We start from the raw sequence: 26,119 nt of genomic DNA on the forward strand, positions 1-26,119 counted from the left end.
TGGCTGCACGAAGAGAGGAAAGAGGGAGGGACGTGGGGAAGGTCTGAGGGAAAGGAGCAGCAGGAGAGGGGCTGTGGGGACAGGAATTGCACCGGGCGAGCTGCATGAGGCTACAGCAGCTCCGCACGGGACCTGGTTTGCTCCTGGGTGCTCTCCAGCTTGGCTGGAAACTTCTCCTGCCACAGGAGATCCCAGCCCTGCGGGTGGGAAAAGCTGCGCCACAGCGTTCCCGGGACAGCAGAGTCCGTCCTGCTGCATCTACAACATCACAGACCCCCTGGCGTGGGATCTCCTCTGGGGCAGCGCGTCCTCCAGGCAGCGGCTCTTCCAGGAGGACACGGGGATCCCCGCTCAGCGCGGGCAGCGAGGCCGAAGCTGGAGGAACCCTCACCATCCTCAGCGCTTGCAGGAGTCTGGAGCAATCCCTGGCGTTTCAGAGGCACCGCTCGATTCGCACTTTCCAAACGGGGACTCTGGGCCCGGCTCTTCTGCGCAGATCTCTCGGCTGAGAAGCATCTCAAAGCCGAGGAGCACAAGACCAAGCTCTCCCTGGAACGAACTGTCCCATTTCCACCCAGTCGCCTCCGTCAGAGCCGCACGTGGATCCCACAGATGCTCTCAGCCCGGTCTCTGCACAGAGGCAACGTTCAGGTGATGGATGGAGCAGGTGACCGCTTGGCTTTGTCACCCCTCCCAGGACCTCTGGCAGACACAGGTTCTGCCTGGGGCACGTTTTCCCTGAGGATTTTTCGAAGAGAAACTGGCACCGAGGGTTGCGTTAGCAGGAGCACTGCCCTTGCCGTCAGCAAGGCAGGATTCGTGGGGCAGAGTCCAGGGAACTCAGCCCCAGGCAGGACAAGGACAGGTGGCACAGCACGGGGATGGAAAGGGCTCCATCCTGCTCAGCCGCTCCAGCTCTCTGTGCGTCCCGGGCACACGAATTGCCTAGGAAGTTGTGCTTTACTAAGCCAAGCTTTAATTAAAAACAAAGCAGGTGCACGAAACCAAAACTCAAGTGAGATTTTGCCTACGCAGCTGAGAAAGCTCTAGAAGTTTCGGCAGCAGCTCAGGCGGGGGCAGCCGGTTCCCAGCGCCGCAGGCGAGCGCCCGACGTCTCTGGAAGCAAAACGTCCCTGCCTGGTTCTGAGAGAGCAGTGACCACGTAAATCCCAGCACTGACGCTTCCCGATCGACGCTTTTCCAGGAGCTCCGGCCAGCGCGGCTCTGCAGGGACACGGGGACGCTCCTGCCTGTTCCGCATAACTCGATGCTGACAGGACACACAATAGCTGGGAAATTAATTTTTTTTTTCCTCCTGACCTTGCGTAACCTTTGTTACAGAAAGCATCGGTGCCTGCCCAGACCTCAGGAGCAGTTTTGCTGCACCAGAGCATGTTTCGGACAAAGAAACCTGCTCCGCTGACCCCACAGAACCCCAAGTCCCCATGCGAGCTGCCCTGAGCTCCAACATTGTCCCCTGGCCACAGGGACCAGCCAGTACCCAGCCATGGCTACTGAGCCCCCTCTGGCCACTTGCCGCTTTCCTCACGCGTCACTCTGCAGAGCCAGGTCCTGTCCCAGGCGCTGGGAGAGACGCTGCACCCCTGGGCCTGGGGTGGGCGTCCTCAGTGGCCCCAGCACCCAGGGGCTGGACGGGGGGATCCCCAGAGACCTCGTGTCCCTTGTCTCAACCATCAGCAGGGCAGGGGGGAGACAGAAAGCGAAGGGACAGCAACAAGTTACAGCCTCGATCGGCAAAAACACGGGCTCTGAGGGTGACACAGCGCGTTCTCTGTCTCTGGCCTGTCGGCTCTCAAGGCACAAACACCAAAAGGAATGTTGAGTTCCTGCCGCTGCGGAGGGAACAGTTTTCCTGTGCCAGCGTTGTGCCCCCTGCTCACAGCTGCCCGAGGACCCTTCCCATGCGGTCCAGTAATATTCAAAACACACGCTCTGGTTTTAGTCTTGTAACCATTTGAACGCCTCATTCCAGCCACCTCCCTGCCAAGCTGCGGCATTTGGCTCTGGCAACGTGCAGGAACACGGGCGGGAGGAACTGCAACCAAAGCAGGGCTGTTTCAGATGGTTTGGCTTCCCTCCCACTGCGTTCACCAGTTTGCAAGGAATTAGGCAAAACTTGGAGGTCTGTGCAGCAGCCGGCCAGGCCCTCAGCCTCACGCCGTGCTCACTGCAAACACCAAGAGGAAAGTCGGGCTCCTCTTGCCTCTTCTGTGCCAGCAGGAACAATGCCCTGCTTCTAAAAACCACACTGCGGAACGTCCAAAACTTCACCAAAACTCCCAAATGCCTTGAAAACAATTGCTGAAGGGTCAGCATCCCTACCGCAGCCTCTCCTCCATCTGCTTTCTGCACCAGCCTGGCTCTCAAACGGGGTCAGAAAGCTCTGGTATCCGCTCCAACTGCTGACCAGCACCTGCTGGTTTGGCACTGGTGGGGAAGAATACTCACGTTGGTGACAACCAACAGTAAGACAAGGGGTAATGGGTTCAAGCTGGAACACAAGAGGTTCCACTTAAATGTGAGAAGAAACTTCTTCTCAGTGAGGGTGACAGAACACTGGAACAGGCTGCCCAGGGGGGTTGTGGATTCTCCTTCTCTGGAGACATTCAAAACCCGCCTGGACGCCTTCCTGTGTAACCTCACCTAGGGGTTCCTGCTCTGGCAGGGGGATTGGACTAGATGATCTTTCGAGGTCCCTTCCAATCCCTAACATTCTGTGATTCTGTGACATCTTTCCTCCTTCCTGGGAAACCCCGATAAGCGCAGAGAGAACCCTGCTCTGCGCTGGTAACACAGCAAAACACGCACTGCCATGGGACGGGCCCCAGTGCTGCCGGGAGCTGCTGTACCCACTGCTGGAAATTTGGTTCTAGGTTAAAAAAAAAAAAACAAACAACCTTTTGAGAAAATGCTCCAGATTTTTGGCATTTTGATGATGCTGGTGGTTAAGGCTCATCGTTCTTGCAGGCATTCAGCTCTTGGTCCGATGTTATTTTAGCACCATGTTAAGTGCTTCCCCTGCCTTTAAATCTTGCAGTCACAAGCCCGCCTGGTGTTTGAAGACAGAAGCGAGTTTCACCCTACACATGACACGCAGGGATTTTTTTTAAATTGAGTTTAAAAAAGCATCAGGATCTTCAATTTTTTTTTTTTTTTAATTGAGTTCCAACTCAGAGCAAATTCTCACACCAGCTCACGCTGTGATCCTACCAGAACACTTGGCACAATTCTACTTTCAATTAGTACCAAGAGCAGTAGTTTAAGCCCAATTTGTTGCTGGAAGGTCCCTGCTCCACCACACGGTTGGAAAGAGGTTCCACCACAAGTGAAGTGGTCTTAGTTAATAACCAGAAAAGTGTGACTCCGGAAAAGCAGCCGGGAATAAAACCCACCATCTCATCTCTTCCCAGAAAGCCACCAGCCGCCAGAGGCCGACTGTTTGGCGATCGCCTGCTTCTCCTCCGGGCTGAAATGCAGAATAGTCAGTATGGCAGTCAGGGTCTGCTGGCGCCCCAGGGAGTCCGGCAGCGTCAGAAACCTGTACACAATGTTTTTGAGGTATTCCAGGTTGGCCCCCTCCCTGCTCTTATCTCTGAAGTTCTTCTCGATTTCGCTGTGAAGTGTGGATACCTCTTCCCGGTGCTTCTCCTCCTCAACCAAGATTTTCTCCTGGAGCTGATGAACCTGCATTTCCAGCTTGTGCTTCTGTTTCCTCAGCGCCCCGATCTCCACTTCTTTGCGAGCCAGCTGCTCTGCGTACAAGAAGAAGGTGGGCTCGCTGCTGGCCGAGAGGTGAAGAGCTTGGGGGAGGATCTCTGAGGAATCGCTCCCTGGCGAGTCGCTGCTCATGACGTTGGTCCCTGACGCCAGGTAGTTTTTGGATCCTTGGAGCCCGTAGGGCAGCGTGAGGGATCTCAGCTGCTCCAGCTCTTGGTCCTTCTCTGCCAGCACAGCCAGAGCTCGGTCCCGCTGCTTGTGCATCTCCTCCTCCAGCTTCAGCGCCCGCTCCCTGTACTCCAGCTGGCACCGCTCTAATTCCTGCTTGTGAATTTGCTGCAGCCGGGACAGCTCTTTGCTCTTGGCTTCCACGGCCTGCTGGTGCCGCTTCTCCGTGTCCTCGGCGGCCAGTTGGAGCGCAACGTATTTCTCCTTCAGGTCCGCCAGCTGCTCCTGCGCTTCCTCCAGTTCTTTGGCCAGGTTGCCGTCTTTGGCCGACTTGTTCTTGAGAACCACTTGCGCCCTCATCTTGTACCGCTCAAACTCCTCCTTCAGCTGCTTCAGCTCCTGCTGGTAGTACAAAGCTGTGGCCTTCTCGCCGTCCCCGGCCTCGCTGCCCTTGGGCAGCTCCAGCTCGCACAGCTTCTCGATGTCCAGAGCTGGCTGACTCTTCTTAGCGGCCACTTGCAAGAGCTTCTTCAGCTTCTCCATTTTATCCTTTAGAACATTCACGTCGAGGTTGGTTTCTTCGAGGTGAACATCGGCGGGGGCTCGGCTGGAGGCGGCGATGGCCAGGGTTTTGTTCTCCAGGTCCAGCTGGACGATGCGGTCCTTGAGCTTCTGAATCACTGCCTGGTCCTTCTGCTTGGCTTTCTCGTAGGTGCCGAGCAGCTCGGACACTTGGGACACCTGTCCCTCCAGGTCGGCCATGCGCCGCTCCTCATTCTGGGCATGCTGGCGGAGCTGCTCCTCCGCCTGCGCCGCCTGAGGACAGACACATGGATGGGGTTAGACCAGCTCAGCACTCCAGGCAGAAGCTCAGAAGGGCTTAACTCCGCACTGCCCAACTCCAGGCAAGGCAGGGCCATCCCATTCCCCAAAATCAGCCACCACACGGACTTGCCTTTTGGGATTTTTGTTTCTTTTGGGGATAAAAGAAACTGAAAGTGTTTTTGCTGCTGTTCCCCGCTCAGCGGAGCTGCTGCTCCCAGCGTTACCTGCATCGCTGTGGGCGTGTGGGGGGTGGGAAGCACCAAACTCACCTCACAATCTGCCACGGGGTTTTTTCAAAACAGGTGCGTGCTCTAAAGCCTTCATCCTTCTAACGGCAATCTACTTAAATGCTACGCTTTGTTGCACTGATTTTAATAGACTTCAGTGGTTTCTGAGTAGCTACAGCAAACAGCTGGTGTTCAGAGTTTCTATGGCTATTGAGAACCAACTGACTAATAAGTACTGACTAATAATTACTAATAATAACTCTGGACAATGGCAGGGGCCTCACCACCCTCAGGGGCAACAATTCCTTCCTCATGTCCAGGCTGAATCCCCCTCCTTTAGTTTATAACCATCATGCCTTGTCCTGTTGCAACAGATCCTGAGATTGTCTTAAAAAGTCATTATTTTGTAAAGGATAAGCTTTTGGGTTGTTTCTGTTTACTCTTGTAATATCTAGTTTATATTTTCAAGTTGGTTTTGGTTGTGGGGTTTTTTTTTAATCCAAATGTGAGGGCTGTTACCAACAACTTATTTTCTCCAGCTGCAGGTGCAAAATAGCAGCTGAAGGTCAGAATTGTAACTGTCAGCCCACCTGATGAAAATGAAGAGATTAATGAAGAATGAGGAGACCCCAAACTTTAAGTCTGCAACTGGCCTGGAGTGACGCATGGGTGTGGGGGCTGGGACTGGGGGGGAAAAACTGGCCAAGGTTTTTTCTGCTGAGGGTCCCTCTCCAGGAGGCACCAGCTCGAGCTGCTCTGTGCTGTACCATGTGAATAAACTAATTATTTTAGAAGAACTCCTGAAATCCATGCCTGAGTCTTTGCTATAGGAAACCTACGGAAGAGGCACTTCTCTAACAGAACAATTCCCCCAAAAGAGGCAAATTGCACTAAACCAGCCTGATGTTTCGGATTAGAAAGAAGGAAACTTGTTCTGGAGCGGAGAAGATCACAGGCCAGAGGGCTCCAGGTGCAAATTCTGCTACTGGTGCCAGCCCCCGAGAACAACCCGCAGAGCTGCGCAGGTTACTCTTTCCCACCACAGCCCTTTCCAGCGCTTCGCTCCCTCCTGCACACACACGTTAGAGCTTTTCTCCTCTATTTATCTGCTTCTTTCTCTAGCGCACTCTGAGCTTCCCTGAAGAAGGTTGGTTGGAAGATATATCCCTTTTATGAGCTCCTGTAATTGCACCTTGTGTGGCACTGACACACTTAATGGCCTCAAGTTGCATCAGGGAAGGTTCAGACTGGATATCAGGAAAAAATTCTTCCCGGAAAGGGCTGTGGGGCATTGGAACAGGCTGCCCAGGGCAGTGCTGGAGTCACCATCCCTGGAGGGGTTGGACAGATGGAGATGAGGTTCTCAGGGACATGAGGCAGTGCCAGGGCTGGGGTAATGGGCTTATTTTGGGGGAAACAGGGTGTAAATCCTTTCAGGTTTAGGTCAGTCTGCTCATATAACAAAGAGTGACTTGCAAAACACCGAATCACGAGCTACAGACACTGCTGCCCTTGCAGCTTTAGACATTTTGAAGCCACACAATTAGTTGAGTCTTGCTTTAACACAGAACCCAAGACTGTTGGATAAAGTGGCCTTTAGCTGAATGTTGCTCATGATACACTAAAAGGATTATGTAATGCAATATGCAAATGTGTAAGAACTGGCTCTTTAGGGTGTGAATGTAGTGATAAGATTTTGTATAGAATGCCTTTTACTTTTCTTGCTGGCGTGCTGGCTTTATTCCAGCATCCAGATTTGCACAAATCTGTAAACAAATACCATCCAGACTTGCACAACTCTGTAAACAAATATCTTGTCTCTGTGCTAATTTGGCTCATTTGCACGCACACTGAGTAAAGAATCACAGAATGTCCTGAGCTGGAAGGACCCACAAGGCTCATGGAGTCCAACTCCTGTCCCTGCACAGGACACCCCACAGGTCACACCGTGTGTCTGAGGACGTTGTCCAGTCTCTTCTTGAACACTGTCAGGTTGGGGCCGTGACACCTCCCTGGGGAGCCTGTTCCAGTGTCCAGCACCTCTGGGTGAAGAACCTTTTCCTCATGTCCAACTGACCCTCCCCTGGCACATCTTCCTGCGATTCCCTGGGTTCTGACGTTGGTTGGTAAAGAGAAGAGTTTGGTGCCTGCCCCTCCTTCTCCCCTGGTTTTGAACAGAACCCTGGTTTTGGGACAACAGTATCACAATCTCCGCTCCTCCCACCTCAAACCCTTCTCTGACCACTCCCGATCCATCCCCGGGCCCAGTCAGGGAATTATTTACCTTCCTCATCTCCTGCAGCAGCTGCGCTTGGAAGTGGTTCTTCAGGCTGCTCATCTCCTCCTGCAGACCCTGTATCCGCGGGTCTGGCTTCTCGTTCTGCTCCTGAACAGCTTGCAGCTCTCTCTTCAGGTCCTCCACCTCCTGGCTCAGCTGCCTGATCCGCAGCTCGTAGCCCTCGGCGCGGTCGGCCACGGATGCCCTCCCAACCAAGGCCTCCCGGGTCTCCTCCAGCTTCAGCTCCACATCCTGGCGCAACGTCCTCTCGTTCTGCAGCAGCTTCTGGAGCTCGCGCAGCATCACGGCGTGGTCGCCCTGCTCCTGGGCTCGGTCGTGCTGCTGTGTGATCAGACGGGCCTTGGTCTCGGCCAGTTGCTCCTGGACAGACTTCAGCTCCGTCTCCAACTTCTCGGTCTCGTTTTCTGCTTTTTTGATGGCATCGTCCAGGTCCTGCTTCATCTTCTTCTTGTCGGCTTGGTAGGAGGCTTCCATGCGGGACTTCTCCTGCGTGACCGTGGCCAGGGCGCTGGTCAGGGTGGCCAGCTGGGTCTTCAGCTGGAGCACTCTTCTATCAGCCTCGCTGGCAGCTGGCGGCACATCCCCGCTGCTCGTGCTGACGCCGCTCTCCGAGCCACTCGTCTCTTCCGATTTAAGAGAGGAACTGGCAGCCGCAGGTTTGTCATCCTCAGGCCCCGGTTCACCCTTTGTACTGGCCAGACTGGCAGCAGTGTCTGCGCTGGTGGCCGTCCCCGTGCTGTCCTCGCTGTGAACCGAGCTCTGGTCGTCAGCAGAATCAGCAAAGGAAGAGCCGGAGCTGGCCCCGGACACAGGCTGAGCACCACTCAAGCCAATATCCACCTCGTGAGACACGGACAACACCTTCAAACTGGCTTCCAAGGCCTCCTTCTCCTTGAGGAGGCTCTTGTAGGCTCTGACGACATCCTTCAGCCGCAACTGGTACTGAAGAAGCTGCTTCTTCTGTGATTCAATTGTCTCTAGAAGATCTTTTTTACTCGGCCTACCTCCAAAGTTCATGCCAAACTTGTCCATGATTCATGCGATCTGAAAAGAGAAAAAAACAGCATGAAGGCTCAAGGAGCAGCAAAGACACATTTGTGATCAGCAGGAGGATACGGTTAAGCAGGAGCAACACCCTGAACCCCCCAGGACACCATAACATGTCCCTCACCATGCACTGAGCCCAGCAAAGCGCTGGCATGCCCCAGCGATCTCTCAAGCTTCTCAGCCAGAGAAAAAGCTTTAATGCCCCGTACGGCAATATCTGCCCTGCAGGCGCTCCCCGTTGGGTCAGTCCACCAGGGGTACATCTATAAATGACTCACTTTTTACCGTTCCAGAGGAACAGTCCCTCGGCCTGTCCCTTGGCAGCGCAGCCGCCTGCTGTGAAAGTAACTCCAGTGCTGCCAGCTCTGGGTGGAGGGGCCCCGTGGCACAAGACCATGGTGGGGGGAGGTTGTTCTGCTGCAGAGGACCCGCCACACAGGGAGGGGGTGTCAGAGGCCGGGGCAGTCAGGGGAGGGGAGTGGGGGCGGGTGGGATGGGGACATGGTGGGGTTGGGGGTGACAAGCTGCGGGGGAGGGACTGGGGCAGCTGCTGAGGCGGGGGGGGGGGGGCAGGGCTGGAGCAGAGTGGCCATGGGTCTGGGGGGGCAATGAGGTCCCGTGGGGGCAGAGGAGGCTTTTGGGCAGCAGTGGAGAGGCCAGTGGGGCGGGGGGGCCGTGGAGCAGGGCCCGTTGGGCGGGGGGGCCTGTGGGGCAGCAGAGGGTTTTGGGCAGCGGTGGAAAGGCCGGTGGGGCAGGGAAGGCGGCGGGACAGGGGGGGTTGTGGGGGCCCGTGGGGCGGGGGGGGGGCCGAAGAGGCTGTTGGGCGGCGGCAGAAGGGCCGGTGGGGCAGTGGAGGCCACGGGGCGGCGGCGGAGGGGCCGGGGGGGTCCCGAAGGGGTCTCCATGGCAACCGCCCCCTCACCCCGGACCTTACCTCCGGCCGGCGCCCGGTACGCATGCGCACAGCGCCACTTCCGCCCGCCGCCGACGTGCACTGCGCATGCGCCTCCGCGGGGCGCGGGCAGGGCAGCGGCGGCGCGGTCAGGGGGCGGGGCTACAAGCAATGGGGGCGGGGCCAGGCATGCGGGGCGTGCAGGAGGGGGCGGGGCTCTGCGAGGGGGCGGGGCGACGCGGCATCCCCGCGAGGCGCAGCGCTCCGGGGGGCGGGGCTTGGCCGTGGAGGGCGGGGCCGGGCGGGCGGGGGGCGGGGAGGGGGCGGGGCCAGGGGGGCGGGGCCTGCGGGGCGCGGAGGCGGCGGGTGCAGCGGGGCCGTCCCGTCCGGTCCCGTCCCGTCCCGTCTCGTCCTGACCCTCCGCCGCCGCCATGGGCCTCACGGTCTCCGCCATCTTCTCCCGCATCTTCGGCAAGAAGCAGATGCGGATCCTGATGGGTGAGCGCGGGGGCGGCGGAGCAGGGCCGGGGGATGGGGATGGGGATGGGGATGGGGATGGGGATGGGGATGAGGATGGGAATGGGGATGGGGATGGGGATGGGGATGAGGATGGGAATGGGGATGAGGATGGGGATGGGGATGAGGATGGGGATGGGGATGGGGATGGGGATGGGGATGGGGATGAGGATGGGAATGGGGATGGGGATGGGGATGGGGATGAGGATGGGAATGGGGATGGGGCATGTACCGGTACCGGCGCCAGTGACACCGTCTCATCGTTGCAGTGGGGCTGGATGCTGCTGGCAAGACCACCATCCTCTACAAGCTGAAGCTGGGTGAGATTGTCACCACCATCCCCACCATTGGTGAGTGCCTTGGCACCGGGCAGGGCCCCCCAGTTGGGCACCGGGTACCGGACAGGGTCCCCCGCCCTGCCTGTGACAGCTGGCACTAGGCAAGGTCCCCCTGTCACATCCCGCAGGCCGTGCCACCCACCCAGGTACCGCTTTTGTGTGGGTCCCCCCGAGCCAAGCCCTGGTGCACCCCGATCAGCTGGGGGCTGTGTGGGGTGAGATGTGCCCCATGACAGCCCGGTGCCCCGTCCCCCCAGCCGTCACCCTCCCGTTATCCCGTGCCTGTCTGGCTGCTGTCCCTGGCACAGGTGTCGGCACAGACCAGCTGCATCGACCCACACGGCGCAGTGGGTGTGAACCCCCATGTGTCCTGCCAGGTCCTGGGTGCGAAGCTTCAGAGGGTGCTCAGCACCATCTCCCCTAGCTGGAGGTGGGCTGGGAACGGGCTGAGCCACCGGGTCAGGGAGGCTGGTCACCTGTGGTGTAGAATTAGATTTAGATTGGGTCTTGGGAGCAATTTCTTCCCCAAAGGGCTGTGGGGCGTTGGAACAGGCTGCCCAGGGCAGTGCTGGAGTCACCATCCCTGGAGGGGCTGGACAGACGGACATGAGGTTCTCAGGACATGGGGCAGTGCCAGGGCTGGGGAACGATTGGACTCCATGAGCTTGAGGGGCTTTTCCAACCAAAATGATTCTGTGATTCCTGCCTCCCCACAGGGTTCAACGTGGAGACAGTGGAGTACAAGAACATTTGCTTCACCGTCTGGGATGTGGGCGGCCAGGACAAAATCCGGCCTCTCTGGAGACACTACTTCCAAAACACGCAGGTATGGGGCGCGCGGGCCGGGGGGGCCGTGGGCAGGGCAGGGTGACCCCCTAGGCTGCAGCAGTGGCTGGAGGCCCCCAGGGCTTGTGGCCTGAACTGGGGTGTCGGTGACAGCAGGGAACGTGTCCTGGTCTCCGGGGTGTCCCCACTGGGATGGCACGTGGCTGTTTGCTCTGGCTCTGCGGAGGGTGCGTGGGGGAGCTTGGGGGGCATTGGGGCCGCTCCCCCCATTGGTTTGGGGGTGCCTGCAGCCCGCCTGGGATGTCCCCCTCTCCTCCGTGCAAGCTGCCTGGTTCTCCCGCAGGGTCTCATCTTTGTGGTGGACAGCAACGACCGCGAGCGGGTGCAGGAGTCTGCCGAGGAGCTGCAGAAGATGGTGGGTGCTGGGGGGGCTGGTCTGGCAGGAACGGGGTGTCCCCCAGCCCTCTGCCTGCAACGTGGAGCCAGGGGCGTCCATCTGGGTACGGGTGTGGGGACCCCAGAGTGAATCCGCTGGCAGGAGAGCCTGGACCTGCAGGGACCAGGAGCGATTGCAAGGGGGAAAAAATGGCTGAGAAAACGCTGGTTTAGGTTTTACTTAGTCAGGGCTTTGCTAGCCGAGTGCCCAGGGCGCTTGGGGAGTGTCCAGAAATGACATCCAAAAGCCAACCTGCGAGGTGAGGGGCTTTCCTGCTTGCATGGCTGCCCTGGGGGGACAGAGCATCCCTGGGGAGGGATGTGGCACAGAGCGGGGACAAGGGACGGCAGGTGCCCGCTGCCTGCTTGTCGTTGTTCGGATAGCGTGGTGCCCGCTCTCTTGTGCTGTCCCCATGGCGGTCCCCATGTCCCTGGTGCCCCTCTCTCCAACATGTCCCCTCTGTGAAGGGCATCGCGGTGCCACCAAGACCTCTGGGCAGTGATGGGGATGGCAGTGCAGCGATGGGGACAGCAGGGCAGCGATGGGGATGGCAGGGCAGTGATGGGGACAGCAGGGCAGCGATGGGGACAGCAGGGCAGCGATGGGGACGGCAGGGCAGCGATGGGGATGGCAGGGCAGCGATGGGGACAGCAGGGCAGCGATGGGGACAGCAGGGCAGCGATGGGGACGGCAGGGCAGCGATGGGGATGGCAGGGCAGCGATGGGGACGGCAGGGCAGCGATGGGGATGGCAGGGCAGCGATGGGGACGGCAGGGCAGTGATGGGGACAGCAGGGCAGCGATGGGGATGGCAGGGCAGCGATGGGGACAGCAGGGCAGCGATGGGGATGGCAGGGCAGCGATGGGGACAGCAGGGCAGTGATGGGGATGGCAGTGCAGTGATGGGGACAGCAGGGCAGCGATGGGGATGGCAGGGCAGCGATGGGGATGGCAGGGCAGCGATGGGGACGGCAGGGCAGCGATGGGGATGGCAGGGCAGCGATGGGGACGGCAGGGCAGTGATGGGGACGGCAGGGCAGCGATGGGGATGGCAGGGCAGCGATGGGGACAGCAGGGCAGCGATGGGGACGGCAGGGCAGCGATGGGGATGGCAGGGCAGCGATGGGGACAGCAGGGCAGCGATGGGGACGGCAGGGCAGCGATGGGGACGGCAGGGCAGCGATGGGGATGGCAGGGCAGCGATGGGGACGGCAGGGCAGTGATGGGGACAGCAGGGCAGCGATGGGGACGGCAGGGCAGCGATGGGGACGGCAGGGCAGCGATGGGGACGGCAGGGCAGCGATGGGGATGGCAGGGCAGCAATGGGGACAGCAGGGCAGCGATGGGGACAGCAGAGCAGTGATGGGGACGGCAGGGCAGTGATGGGGACAGCAGGGCAGCGATGGGGATGGCAGGGCAGCGATGGGGACAGCAGGGCAGCGATGGGGATGGCAGGGCAGCCAAGATACCGCAGGGCAGCAGAACTGCTCGTTGCAGTTGTGTGTGTACATACAATGTGTGTTTGTGTGTTTATACACACCTGTCTCCAAGATAAAGGAATTCTGGAGATCTTATAACATGGAACACATGCAACTTTTGCACAGATACATGTTGTATTATTCAGGGGAGTATAGTAGCAATAGTATTTATTTAAATCTAACCAACTTAAGGAAACCATGACAGGTATGTGCATAACTGTGGGAAAAAACCGACAGAACTTCAAAATGCTGAATGATGAGCAGAACATTAAAAATATAGAATCATGGGATGGTTTGTGTTGCAGGGCCCTTCCCAGCTCCCCCAGTGCCCCCCTGCCATGAGCAGGGACATCTGCACCAGCTCAGGTTGCTCAGAGCCCCGTCCAGCCTGGCCTGGGATGTCTCCAGGGATGGTTCAGCCACCACCTCTCTGGCCAACCTGGGCCAGGCTCTCACCACCCTCAGGGCAACAATTTCTTCCTCATGTCCGGCCTGAATCTCCCTCCTTTAGTTTAAAACCATCACCCCTTTTCCTGTTGCAACAGGCCCTGAGATTGTCTTTAAAAGTCATTATTTTGTAAAGGATAAGCTTTTGGGTTTTTTCTGTTTACTCTTATAATATCTAGTTTATATTTTCAAGTTGGTTTTGTTTGGTTGGTTTTTTTTTTGATCCAAATGTGAGGACTTAAAAAAAAAGATATCTTGAGAACTGAAACCTGCCATTCTGCAGTATGTAAGCTCCCCGTCCCCGCTCTCTTGGCAGCTGCAGGAGGACGAGCTGCGCGACGCCGTCCTGCTGGTGTTCGCCAACAAGCAGGACATGCCCAACGCCATGGCGGTGAGCGAGCTGACCGACAAGCTGGGGCTGCAGGCGCTGCGCAGCCGCACCGTGAGTGCTGGGGGGACATCTCCATCCCCGTCCCCGCGGGAAGGACCCGTGGGGTCGCTCCTGGGGGGCACAGGGCTGCAGAACCCGATGCCTTTTTCTCCATCTCTTTCACAGTGGTACGTGCAGGCGACGTGCGCGACGCAGGGCACGGGGCTGTACGACGGGCTGGACTGGCTGTCGCACGAGCTCTCCAAGCGCTAGCAGAGCTGGATGAGCCAGGGACATCTCTTCCAACTGCTGTTTTGTTTCGTTTTCTTTGGTTTCTTATGGGGGGGGGGGTTGTTTTTTTCCATTCTCCCCAGCGTGGCCTCATCTCTGTGTGTTTATCTGGTAGGACTTGAGCTCAAGGACTCTGTGAGCAGCTCCGCTTTGAGCGTCCTGCCTTCGCTGCGTGCCGGCCGCCCTCCCCACCTGCATGTGCCGTCTGCCAGAGCTTGCAGGGACCTGCCGGGGTGGCATGTCCCCAAGTGTCCCTGCTCCTCGCCCGGAGCCGGCGGCGGGGGCTGAGCGGGGCCGGGAGGCAGCGGGGTGGGAAGCATCCTCCTTTTTATCCTTCGATCGACTCGATAGTTCTCTTTCTCTTGGGGAGGGGGGCTGCGTAACGTGCTGTTGTATATCGAGTTATTAAACCCCACCACTTTGTACCCTGCGCCCGGCGTTGCTGCCTGGCTGCAGGTGCCACCAAGAGCCCCCACACCCCGACCTGCGTCTTCCACCAGCATCACAAGGATTTGCACCTGAATAAAACCCTCGTGAGCTGCGCGGGGAGCACAGGCAGTGGGCAGAGGCACCGAGGTGCGTTTGTGAGCTTGTGTCCTCGTCCCCGGGTGCCAGGAGGGGTCTGAGCTGGTTTATCCCCACCCTGGGGTGCTGTCAGGGTGGGTGCTGGGGCCACACCGGAGAAAGCCCTGCGGGGTCGGCTCAGGCTGCGTGCTGCAGCAGGGCTAATTGGGTTGTTAATTAGTGGGACTGGGCACAGCCAAGTGCTCGGCAGTGAAGGGCTGAGCCGTGGGCACCGGGAGAAGGGGGAGCAGACTGGGCTGGGTGCTGCCCCCAAAAAGCCCAGGGGTGCTGGGGGGGGCAGCAGGGACAGAGCATCATGAGGACAGGCAGTGACAAGGTCACACGTGGCTGGGAGAACCGGGGGGCTCCCGGTGAGGTGCACTGGCAAGCTGTGTGCCCTGCGGGGTTACACTGGCTGTGTCCCCAAAGCTGTCCCTGCGCAGTTACACTGGCTGTGTCCCCCCCAGACTGTCCTTGTGGGCTTACGCTGGCTGTGTCCCCAAAGCTGTCCCTGCAGGGTCACACTGGCTGTGTCCCCAGGCTGTCCCTGCAGGGATGCCCTGGCTGTCACCCAGGCTGTCCCCATGGGGATGTCCTGGCTGTCCCCTGCAATGGCTCGGGTGGGTGCTCAGAGCACCAGCACCCATCCTGCTGGGGAGGGGCGGGTAATGGGGGGTCCCACCCATCGCAGGGGTGCCCAGCCAGGGACGAGGGCTCAGTGGGGGCCAGGGCAGGGTGACAGGAGCTGGGTCCTTTCACAGGGGGGAGCTGAGGGAATGGGGGACCCAGCCCCACCCCTTCCTTGGTGGCAGATTTGGGGCTGTTCCTCTGTGTGCCCCTTCCCTTGGGGGCTGTCCTGTGTTGTGCTTGCTTGTGGTGGCACTGGGGACAGCTGTGTCCCCATCTCCCTGGGGACAGCCCAGAGCAGCAGCCGGGGGAGGACTTGGCTCTACATCCAACGTGTGCAACCCCCCCTGACAGCATGTGCATGGGGGGACAGACCCCGCTCGCCCTGCTCCCAAAGGGCCGGGGAACAAAAGCACAGAAACTCGCTTCAAGTATTCATAATTTAATGCCCCATTTAGCACCAGTTCCTCCAGCCTGGCCTGGATGTCACCCTCAAAGTGCCCTGAAAATGCCAGGGATAAAGCTGGGAGTGTCCCTTTGGCACCAACTGATGCCACCTCCCAACCGACAACTCGGGAGCACATGTGCCATGATGCGTTTTGCAGCCCAAATGGTTTTGCTGCTCACTCTGCCCTGGTTGCTGCCAGCCCAGTGGCTTTTCCACGGCCACCAGCAGGTGATGGCTGTGCCAGGGTCCCCACTCCTCCAGTGGTGTGGCCAGGACACGTCCCCTTGGCCACACTGAGCTCCTGGTCTGCTCAGAGCTGTCGGTGCTGCAGGAGCCTGGAGGCAGAGGAGCAGGCAGGGAGCAGGCAGGAGAGCTTGCTGTCTGCTTGCTTCTCCAGGAGGGGGTTTGCAAAACTTAGAATCACAGAATGATTTTTGTTGGAAAAGACCCTCAAGATCATGGAGTCGGTGATGGGCTGTGGCTGGGGTGGGGTGGCCAGGACCCTGGGGAGGTTGGGCAGCAGCACACAGACGTCTACCCAGAGCTACTGACTGTGCCTGGGGCAGAATCACTGAATCAGTGTGGTTGGAAAAGCCCCTCCAACTCATGGAGTCCAACCGTTCCCCCACCCCTGGCACTGCCCCATGTCCTGAGAACCTCATGTCCGTCTGTCCAACCCCTCCAGGGATGGTGACTCCAGCACTGCCCTGGGCAGCCTGTTCCAATGCCCCACAGCCCTTGGGGGAAGAAATTGGTCCCCAGATCCAACCTCAACCTCCCCTGGCGCAACTTGAGGCCGTTTCCTCTGCTCCTGGCGCTGGTTCCTGGGGAGCAGAGCCCGACCCCCCCTGGCTCCAAGCTCCTTTCAGGCAGGTCAGAGATCAGAAGGTCTCCCCTCAGCTCCTGTTCTCCAGCTGAACCCCCAGCTCCCTCAGCCGCTCCCATCACACTTGTGCTCCAGCCCCTTCCCCAGCTCCGTTCCCTTCTCTCAACTCACTCCAGCACCTCAAGGCGTTTCTTGGTGTGAGGGGCCCAGAACAGCCCCCAGGATTCGAGGTGCAAACTCACTGGTGCCCAGGGCATTTGCGCAGTCACAGCAAAGAGCAGGGGGGGCTAACACTCTGGCTGCACCCCAAGATGGGGCAGGGACTCCCCACCACAGGGCTCTCTGCAGGGCAGCACCTTTGTAGAAGCTGCTGAAGGGCTGGGGGTGTCCTGCCTGCACTCCCTCCCCATGGCCAGGCACCCCCAGGGCTGTCACCCTGTAGACTCCCTGCACCCTGCAGCATTTTGGGTGCTCCAGGGTGGCAGCCACAGATCCGCCTGACAAGGTCCTACACCAGGCAAATGAGCACATTGGTGACATTGTCCTGCACCGGCCCCTGCTAAGGTCTCTGCTAGTGGGTACAGGAATTTCCATTTAAAATTTTTGTAATATCTGGGTATGAATCGTGGTTTTTTTGCTGAGTGGTGCCGTAAGGTCTGGGTGCCGGTGCCGGCGCCAGCTGGTCTTCTGCAGCTGCTGACAAATACACCCAAATCCAGCTGAGTGACTCCACGTTTCTGGAAGGAAAAGGCTCCTTGGGAGCTGCCATGGAGCATTTGGTGGTCCCGGACTCGAGTGGGAGTCTCACAGCCTCATGCTGCCTGGTCGTGGCAGGGAGCGCCTGCAGAATTTGGGTATTGCCAGAGCACGGTGGTGGCTGCTGTGCACAGTCCTGCTCTGCCATCAGTGCCACCTTCCTGTCCCTGTCCCCAGGGCTCAGCCCCATAGGGCTGCAGGACACAGACAAAGGGACCCAGGGTGCCAGGGGGTGGCCCGGGGGCTTGGGGTGGCCCAGGCCATCCTTACTCCCCTCTGTCTTATGAGCGTGCTTGGATATTGGAGGTGTTCCCGTTCCCGAAAGGCTCCCCCTGCAAGCTGGTCAGTAATTCATGCCATGAGTTTGGCAGGTCTCAACCCACCTGCTCCATGAGCAGCAGCTGGGGATCCTGCTGCGGCTCAGCCGAGGACAGACACGGACAGACAGACAGACGGCCGCGGTGGGGCTGGGGCTGTCACTGTGTCTTGGATACAGGTGAGAAAAGCCATCAGTGGCGTCCTCAGGCCTGAGACTTTTGCAAGACTGAACGATTGGAATAACGTGGCTCCACAATCCCAGGGTGGTTTTTCACACAGAGAAGCCCAGAGGACATTTTTCTTTTACAGAAATTATTTTTTCTTGCTTAGAAAGACACAAACTCTGCTGGATCCCGACATTGTCTTGGGGGAGAGGGGACCCCGGGGCTGCCCAGCCAGTGCTCTGCCATCGGGAGGTGGGCAGGGAGCGTGGGGACCATGGGGACAGTGACCGCGGGGCAGTGTCCCTCTGGGGCTGCGAACGGGGACAGCCCTCGCCTCGGGCTGAGCCCCGCCGGCTGCTTTCCTTTAGCTGAGGGAAACCATAACTTTCCTTCAAATAAACCCGTTTCTTCAGCCCGCAGCGATGCTCTGCGCCAGCGAGGGACGCCTTTGCCCGGCTCCACCGCTAAACTCAACTTCTAAACAAGCAGAAACCCAAACCTCTTTATTCAGAGCCCGGACGGGCTGCGCGGCCGGGGCCCGTCGGCTCTGCGGGGTCTGGAGTCGGGGGGGGGCAGCGAGGGACCCGGGGTGGCTGGAGCTGGTCCTGGATGTGCCATAGTCCTGCCCGCCGATGTCCCCTCTGCCGATGTCCCCTCCGCCGATGTCCCCTCCGCGTGCCAGCGCTAGTGGCGCAGTGGATGGGAGTGGAATACCCCTCTTCACACGCCGTTAATTAACTTTTCTCGGGGTAATTTAACGGTATTGTAGCTAGGAGGGAGGGATGCTAACTGGGGGATGCAGCAGCGAACTGGGGCGGGGCTGACGCTGCGGCATCCCAGGGGCTGGGACCGAGATGGGACAGGGACACAGCACTGGGGTGGCAAGGGCGTCCCCAAGGCGCTCGGCTCGCACTGCCTGACCCCAACCACAGCCGCAGGGACGTGGTTGCGGTCCTGGTCCCCGTAAGCCACCCGAGGCAGCTGAGGAAGAGGCCGGTGACCGGGTGAAGCCGGGCATGAAGTTTTCCTGCCTTGGGGGTGGCATGACCCCACCGCGGGGGGGCAGCCTGGGTGTCCCGGCTGCGCGTTGCGGGCTGGCAGGGCTGTGCCGCAGCCGCCGGCACCGGGACAAACCCCTCGCCCAGCCGGGAAGGGACACGCTCATCCCCTGTGTGCCAGCGAGGCTTTGAGCCCCCATAACCCACACCTGGGGGGCATAGCGGGGTGTTCTCCCCAGCACCCACCCCCTCTGCGCCGCTGGGCCCAGGAGAGGGTGATGGGGAGGCCCGGTTTGGAGGGGGCAGGCGATGAGGTGACAGTAGCGTCACCGGCACGCGCCGGTGCAGGGACATCTGCGACTCACTGCGTCTGAGGGGGGGACTCGCCGGGGACCCTCAAAGCCAGGAGCACCCCGGGGCGTGCAGGCGGGCGAGGGGCTCCGGTGAGGGGGCGTGCAGCGGTGGCACCGGGGGGCTCAGCGGCGGGCCGGGCAGCAGGCGAGCAGCGGGGTGCAGGGCAGCCCGGGGGGGCAGCAGGGCGAAGCGGGGGCCCTCCAGGGGCTGCCAGGGAGGGGTGCTGCTGCCGGCGGCCAGGCCTGCGGGGTGGAAACGGGGCTCAGCATCGCCCGAGCCCCCAGGCCCGCTCCGCCGTGGGGCAGGGGACACCCACCCCGCAGCAGCCACCCCATGGGGACACGCAGGGTGGGGAACTGGCCCCTCGCACCCTCCAGCACCCACGGCGTCCAGCGCCAACCCTGGTCATGCCCAAGAGGGTCCCAGCCCCGCTCCCCACCCTTGTACCGCAGCAAGTGTCGTCCCAGGCGCAGGGGCCGGAGGTGCAGAGGTGCAGCGGGGCCGGGGGGCCAGGGTAGCCGGCGAGGCCGTGGCCGTGGCCATGGAGGGGCTGCGGCGAGCCAGCGGCCGTGGCCGGGAGGTGCTGCGCGGGGAGCAGACAGCGGGATGTCACAGGGCACCCCTGGGGATGCTTTGGGACCCGGCCACCCTACGGGGGACCTGGGAAGTGTCACCCTCCGGAGTGGCTCCAGAAACGGCCCCCTGGGCAGGGCAGAGCCCAGAGCAGCCGGGCCATGGGAGCGGGGGCTCCAGAGGGTGCCCGGAGCCTGTTGGGGTGCTGGGGTGGCCCCCCCCCCCGCCTCCCGCCGTCTCCTACCTGTGCAGAGCCAGCGGCTGTCGTGGAGGGGGTGCGGAAAGCGGCCACGGCCGCCCCGGGGGGCAGGAGCCAGTGGCACCAGGAGCCTGTGTGGGGACACACGGGGAGGGCAGCGTGCCGGCTCGGGGAGCGCGCTGACCCCAGCCCTGCTCTTCACAGAATCACAGGATGTCAGGGACTGGAAGGGACCTCGGAAGACCATCCAGTCCAGTCCCCCCGCCGGAGCAGGAGCACCCAGATGAGGTTACACAGGAAGGTGTCCAGGCGGGTTGGAATGTCTGCAGAGAAGGAGACTCCACAACCTCCCTGGGCAGCCTGGGCCAGGCTCTGGCACCCTCAGTGGGAAGAAGTTTCTTCTCATATTTAAATGGAACCTCCCGTGTTCCAGTTTGTATCCATTACCCCTTGTCCTGTCATTAGTTGTCACCGAGAAGAGCCTGGCTCCATCCTCTGACACTCACCGTTTACATATTTATAAACATTAATGAGTCACCCCTCAGTGTCCTCCAAGCTAAAGAGCCCCAGCTCCCTCAGCCCCTCTTGTGAGGGTACAGCTGGATTTTACCACTGGGGGCTCTGGAGCTGGGAAGCAAACCCAGTAGTCCCAGTGCTCAGTGACAAACTACAGCCACGTGCCCTTGCGGGGTGGCCCTGCACTCCAGTCCCCTCCACAGGCATCACGTCCCTTGTCCCAACCTCTCCACCCCCGGGTTGTCACCTGCACCTCCAGCCTCCAGCTTCTGCTTGGCCTCGCGTCTCCATTTGGCCCTTCGGTTGGAGAACCAGACCTGGAGAGGTGGGAGGGGGCTGAGGCTGCCGGCCCCCACCCCAGGCACCCCACCCTGGGCAGCAGTTCCCTGGCAGCGCTCTGCCCTGGGACATGGGCTTGTCACCCATCGGGTGCTGGCGTGGGCAGAGGACGGGGGCTGATCCTGCGGCTTCTCCACCCCAGCAGGCTGCAGGGACATGCCATGCTCCAGCACAGGGCATGGGGGACACGTGTGTGTGACTTGCCATGGCGTGGGTGACATGCGTGGGCAGCCCTGCCCTGGCAGAAGTGGGGACTTGCTGCTGTCACTGTCCAGGCACCGAGGTGGCCGGTGATGGGCTGTGGCAGGGGTGGGATGGCCAGGACCCTGGGGAGGTTGGGCAGCAGCACACGGACGTCTACCCAGAGCTACTGACTGTGCCTGGGGCAGAATCACTGAATCAGTGTGGTTGGAAAAGCCCCTCCAACTCATGGAGTCCAACCGTTCCCCAGCCCTGGCACTGCCCCATGTCCTGAGAACCTCATGTCCGTCTGTCCAACCCCTCCAGGGATGGTGACTCCAGCACTGCCCTGGGCAGCCTGTTCCAATGCCCCACAGCCCTTGGGGGAAGAAATTGGTCCCCAGATCCAACCTCAACCTCCCCTGGCGCAACTTGAGGCCGTTTCCTCTGCTCCTGGCGCTTGTTCCTGGGGAGCAGAGCCCGACCCCCCTGGCTCCAAGCTCCTTTCAGGCAGGTCAGAGATCAGAAGGTCTCCCCTCAGCTCCTGTTCTCCAGCTGAACCCCCAGCTCCCTCAGCCGCTCCCATCACACTTGTGCTCCAGCCCCTCACCAGCTCCGTTCCCTTCTCTCAACTCGCTCCAGCACCTCAAGGCCTTTCTTGGCGTGCGGGGCCCCAAACTGCCCCCAGGATTGGAGGTTTGGCCTCCCCATTCCCAGCACAGGCCGGTCACTGCCCTGGGCCTGCTGGCCACACCAGTGCTGGCACCAGCCAGGATGCTGGTGGCCTCTTGGCCAGCTGGGCACACGCTGGCTCATGTTCAGCCGCTGGCACCAACACCCCCAGGGCCTTTTCCACCGGGCACTTTCCAGCCGCTCTTCCCCAGCCTGCAGCGTTCATGGGGTTGTTGTGGTCCAAGTGCAGGACCCCCCGAAGTGCACACATTTGGGATGTGTGTGAGGCGTGTGTGCCACCAAGTGTGCCACGGAACTTGCCATTGCTCTGCAGCACTGTGCTGTCCTCCCCTGCCCATGTGCAGCCATCAGAGCACAGAGACCCCTGAACTGGGGACAAAACCTGCCCTTGGGGGTCACGTCCCCCTTATCTACCCCCCACACACTGTGTGTCTGAGCCCATTTCCTCCTCTGCCACCACCAGCAGCAGTGACACGGTTTGGAGATGTCCCTGCCAGTGAGCGGCAGCACGGTGGGTCCCCTCTTACCCTGATGGTTGTGTCAGGGAGCTGGGTGGCCACGGCCAGTCTCTCCCGGGTGACGGTGTCCGGGTACTGTCCCCTCTGAAACTCTACAAAGGGGGACGGCGGTGAGATCAGCCTGTCTGGCACAGCCACCCCCCGGCAGCGGGATGCACAGCTGCAGCCGGCCCACTACTCAACGCCGGTGCCCACAGTTTGGAGCGGTTTGGGACACGGCAATGATGGCCGTGCCATTTGAAGAGGCAGGAAAGTGGCAATGCCGTCCCCTGGGAATGGCCCCGCTCCAGACCAGACATGAGGGAGAAAGTGTTGCCCCTGAGGGTGGTGAGAGCCTGGCCCAGGTTCCCAGAGAGGTGGTGGATGAACCATCCCTGGAGACATCCCAGGCCAGGCTGGACGGGGCTCTGAGCAACCTGAGCTGGTGCAGATGTCCCTGCTCATGGCAGGGGGGCACTGGGGGAGCTGGGAAGGTCCCTTCAACACAAACCATCTGTGATTCTATGATTCTATGAACATCTCAACTTCCTCAACCTCAACCTCAATCTGAACTTCTTCAACCTGATCTAGTTGAAGATGCTCATGCTCATGGCAGGGGGTTGGACTGGATGAGCTTTGAATCATAGAATCATAGAATCATTCCAGTTGGAAGACACCTTCAAGGTCATCGAGTCCAACCATAACTTGAGCCCCAACCATCCTGTGATTCCATGATTCTGTGATGCCAGCACCCTGCAGCAGCTTGGGGCTGGCGTGCCAAATGCCCCGGTGTCCCATGGGATCCACACCTTGCTCCAGGGCCTGGGACTGCTGGCTGGAGAAGACCGTCCTGTTCCGGGGCTGGGTGCTCGGCCGGAGCTGCTGGCCGGACGCGGAGCCCTCAGGAGGGTGCTGGGTCCCCGGGGAGACAGCGGCACCTTCGGCAGGCGAGCGGCAGCCGGGGGTGTGTGGGGCGGAGGGGACGGCGAGAGGGGACGCTGTGGGGATAAAGAGGCAGAGGGTGGGGGGACCTGGCCCTGGGGGCTCCCTGCGTGGGGCTGAGGGAGGGTAAGGGGTGTCGAGGAGCCCTTTGGCTTTTGCATCAGTGCAGCAGTGTGCAGAGGAGCCGTGTATATGTGTGTCTGCATGCGTGTGCGTGTGTGCATATATGTGTGTGTGCATGTTTGTGTGTGTATGCATGTGCACATGTGTGTGCACACCGTGTGTTTGCAGCCGGCAGGACGCTGGTGCCAGGAGCTCTCTCCCCACTCGCAGCAGCTCCCTCCCCTCGGGGTGCCCCCTGCCCAGCCTGTGCCTCCTCAGCTCACCCCACACCAGGGGCTCCCATCACCACCCCCCAGACTCACCCCGTGCCAGCGGGTCCCTCTCAGGTCCCCGCTCTGTCACCAGCCGCAGGTCGCTGGGCAGGATCCGCAGCACCCGGTTGATGGAGGAGACCTGGGCAGGGAGAGAGGGGCTGAGCTGGGGTAGGGGGTACCGGCCTGCTCCGAGGTGGGGAGTGATTGAGGGTGACACGCCAAAGCTCATCCCCAAGGTGTTCTCCTACAGCACAGGCTTCCCAGAGAGGTGGTGGATGAACCATCCCTGGAGACATCCCAGGCCAGGCTGGACGGGGCTCTGAGCAACCTGAGCTGGTGCAGATGTCCCTGCTCATGGCAGGGGGGGCACTGGGGGAGCTGGGAAGGGCCCTTCAACCCAAAGCATTCTGTGATTCTATGATTCTCCACACCGGCGCTGTGCTCATCTGCTCCACTCATTCTTGATACCAGCAACCCTTTAATTTCAGGTGCCGACTGGTGGGACTTGTGACAGCCCCACCAAGAGTGTCCCAGCACCTGAGATGACATCCAGGCTTGGTAGAGGTGGCTGGTGGGACTCTGCTTTAATTGGGAGTGGGTGATTTCATAGAATCATAGAATCATTCAAATTGGAAAAGCCCCTCAAGATCATGGATTCCAACCATTCCCCCAGCCCTGGCACTGCCCCATGTCCTGAGAACCTCATGTCCGTCTGTCCAACCCCTCCAGGGATGGTGACTCCAGCACTGCCCTGGGCAGCCTGTTCCAACACCCCACAGCCCTTTGGGGAAGAAATTGTTCCCCAGATCCAACCTCAACCTCCCCTGGCGCAACTTGAGGCCGTTTCCTCTGCTCCTGGCGCTTGTTCCTGGGGAGCAGAGCCCGACCCCCCCTGGCTCCAAGCTCCTTTCAGGCAGGTCAGAGATCAGAAGGTCTCCCCTCAGCTCCTGTTCTCCAGCTGAACCCCCAGCTCCCTCAGCCGCTCCCATCACCCTTGTGCTCCAGCCCCTTCCCCAGCTCCGTTCCTTCCTCTGAACCCTCTCCAGTACCTCCATGTACTCAGTGTGATTTTCCTCCCCCCACATCCTTCTCCCTTCCCCATCTCACCAAGCCCATCCCTGCGCATCCATCCCTGCCTCCCCCAGCCATGGGGGTCAATACCCCCACAGTGCCTGTCCCCGGCATCCCCACGGCCCCCCCGCCTGTCCCTGGCAGGGGCTCACGCTGGGGGTCCCGGTGCTGGCACAGATGCCCTCGGCGTGCAGCTGCTGCCGGATCTCCCAGGCGAAGAGGGACGGCTGCTCCCGCTTCAGCTGGACGATCCTGGCCACGACCGCGGGGGTGGCCGTGCGGGGCTTGCTGCCCCCAATGGCCTTGGGCTCCACGGCCCCCGTCCGGTAGTAGCGGCCCAGGATTTTGCTGACACAGCCATTGGACACCTGCAGAGGGGTGGATGAGGCAGTGATTCTGCAGGAAAAGGGATTTTTGGAGGAGCATCCCCGCCCCGGGAGCACCTTGAGGCTGCGGGAGATGTCGGAGGTGCGGGCGCCGCGTGCTGCCAGCTCGATGATCCTCGTCCTCTTGCAGGCGGGGAGGGGGCGGCCGTTCACAAAGAGACCCCCCAGCTGGTTCACGCTGCTGGGCCCTGGGGACAGGGGGGCAGGGGACAGGGCTTGCTGGGCGGGGGCAGACACAGCCTGCCCTTCCCTGCCCAGCTCTCCAGGAGAGCACCAGGGTCTGAGGCTTTGCAGGGTGAAGGATCAGTGACATTGGGGACCCCTGTGCATTGAGTTTGGGTGACATTGGGGACCCCTGTTCATTGAGTTCGGGTGACATTGGGGACCCCTGTTCATTGAGGGGCATTGCATTGGGGACCCCTGTGCATTAGGGTGGCATTGGGGACCCCTGTGCACTGCATTGGGGTGGCATTTGGGACACCTGTGCATTGAGGGGGGGTGGAATTAGGGACCCCTGTGCACTGAGGGGGGGTTTGGAGGGGCCAGAGCAGGCAGGGAATGGGGGGACCACCCCAGGTGATGCTGGCAGAAATGGGGACAAGGAGGTTCCTGCAGGCAGGGACAGCAGGGACAGCAGCTGCAAAGGGAGGTGACAGGCTGGGGTGAGCAGGGAAACAGTGAACATTCCGGGGGTGCTGGGTGGACCCTCCAGAGCCACATCTGTATCAGCTACCGTCACTGACTTTGGGGTTTCTGGGGAAAAAGCCTCATTTGTGATGGACATGGCACCTCCCCAATGCCTCCGCACCCTGGGGTCCCCGAGCCACTGCAGTGCAGCAGCGTCGCTCACCTCGGTGTTGCATGGTGAGTATTCACGGGGCTTTGGGTGCCTGGGAATCGCCAGGAGGAGGCGGCTGCTGTCGTGAGGCCGAATAAATCAGTGACGATGCCCAGGGCTCAGCCACGTCCCCTGCGAGAAGAAGGGGGAGAAAGTGCAGAAATACCCACCAGAAGATGGAAACGATCAAGGGCACCTTAATGCTTGGGAATTGCACTCCAGGCACAGGGGACCAAAGGGACCTGGGCTTTAAAGTGCTCACATGGCTTTGAGAGGTGCTTGAGCTGTGGAATCGCTGGAGAGACGTCAGGAATCCTGGAATTCCAGGCTGGGGGGGCTGCAGGAGCTCTGTGGATCCCCAGCCCACCTGCTCACGCAGGGTCACAGAGCAGATCGCACAGGATCCCAGGGGGTTTGAATGTCTCAGAGAAGGAGACTCCACACCCGCTCTGGGCAGCCTGCTCCAGGCTCTGGCACCTCCCAGCAAACAAGTTTCTCCTCCTGTTCACACGGACCCTCCCGTGTTTCAGTCTGTGCCCGTTGCCCCTCACCCTGGCGTTGGGCCCCACTGAACAGAGTCTGCTCCATCCTCTGAC

At 60.4% G+C, this 26,119-nt stretch overlaps 3 protein-coding genes across 3 annotated transcripts; 1 reads left to right on the forward strand and 2 right to left on the reverse strand.

The window, feature by feature from the left end:
* GCC1 (GRIP and coiled-coil domain containing 1) lies at positions 1–8,679 on the reverse strand. Its single transcript, XM_065626778.1, has 3 exons — positions 8,583–8,679; positions 7,243–8,301; positions 1–4,722 (listed from the first exon to the last, which is right to left on the reverse strand). Exons 2-3 carry the CDS (start codon positions 8,287–8,289, stop codon positions 3,418–3,420), a joined length of 2,352 nt encoding a protein of 783 aa, XP_065482850.1. The 5' UTR covers positions 8,290–8,301; positions 8,583–8,679; the 3' UTR covers positions 1–3,417.
* Positions 8,680–9,536: 857 nt separating this feature from the next.
* On the forward strand, positions 9,537–14,407 carry ARF5 (ADP ribosylation factor 5). The gene is made up of 6 exons (XM_065644402.1): positions 9,537–9,694; positions 9,982–10,062; positions 10,767–10,876; positions 11,180–11,251; positions 13,513–13,638; positions 13,753–14,407. Exons 1-6 carry the CDS (start codon positions 9,628–9,630, stop codon positions 13,837–13,839), a joined length of 543 nt encoding a protein of 180 aa, XP_065500474.1. The 5' UTR covers positions 9,537–9,627; the 3' UTR covers positions 13,840–14,407.
* A 4,547-nt stretch (positions 14,408–18,954) lies between these two features.
* PAX4 (paired box 4) lies at positions 18,955–25,548 on the reverse strand. Its single transcript, XM_065658394.1, has 10 exons — positions 25,536–25,548; positions 24,743–24,873; positions 24,452–24,667; positions 23,277–23,367; positions 22,719–22,907; positions 21,940–22,022; positions 20,448–20,517; positions 19,730–19,815; positions 19,360–19,495; positions 18,955–19,154 (listed from the first exon to the last, which is right to left on the reverse strand). Exons 1-10 carry the CDS (start codon positions 25,546–25,548, stop codon positions 18,955–18,957), a joined length of 1,215 nt encoding a protein of 404 aa, XP_065514466.1.
* Positions 25,549–26,119: the final 571 nt, after the last annotated feature.

The sequence above is a fragment of the Caloenas nicobarica genome, chromosome 1 (assembly GCF_036013445.1).
Source record: "Caloenas nicobarica isolate bCalNic1 chromosome 1, bCalNic1.hap1, whole genome shotgun sequence".
In the NCBI taxonomy this organism is placed as follows: Eukaryota; Metazoa; Chordata; class Aves; order Columbiformes; family Columbidae; genus Caloenas; species Caloenas nicobarica.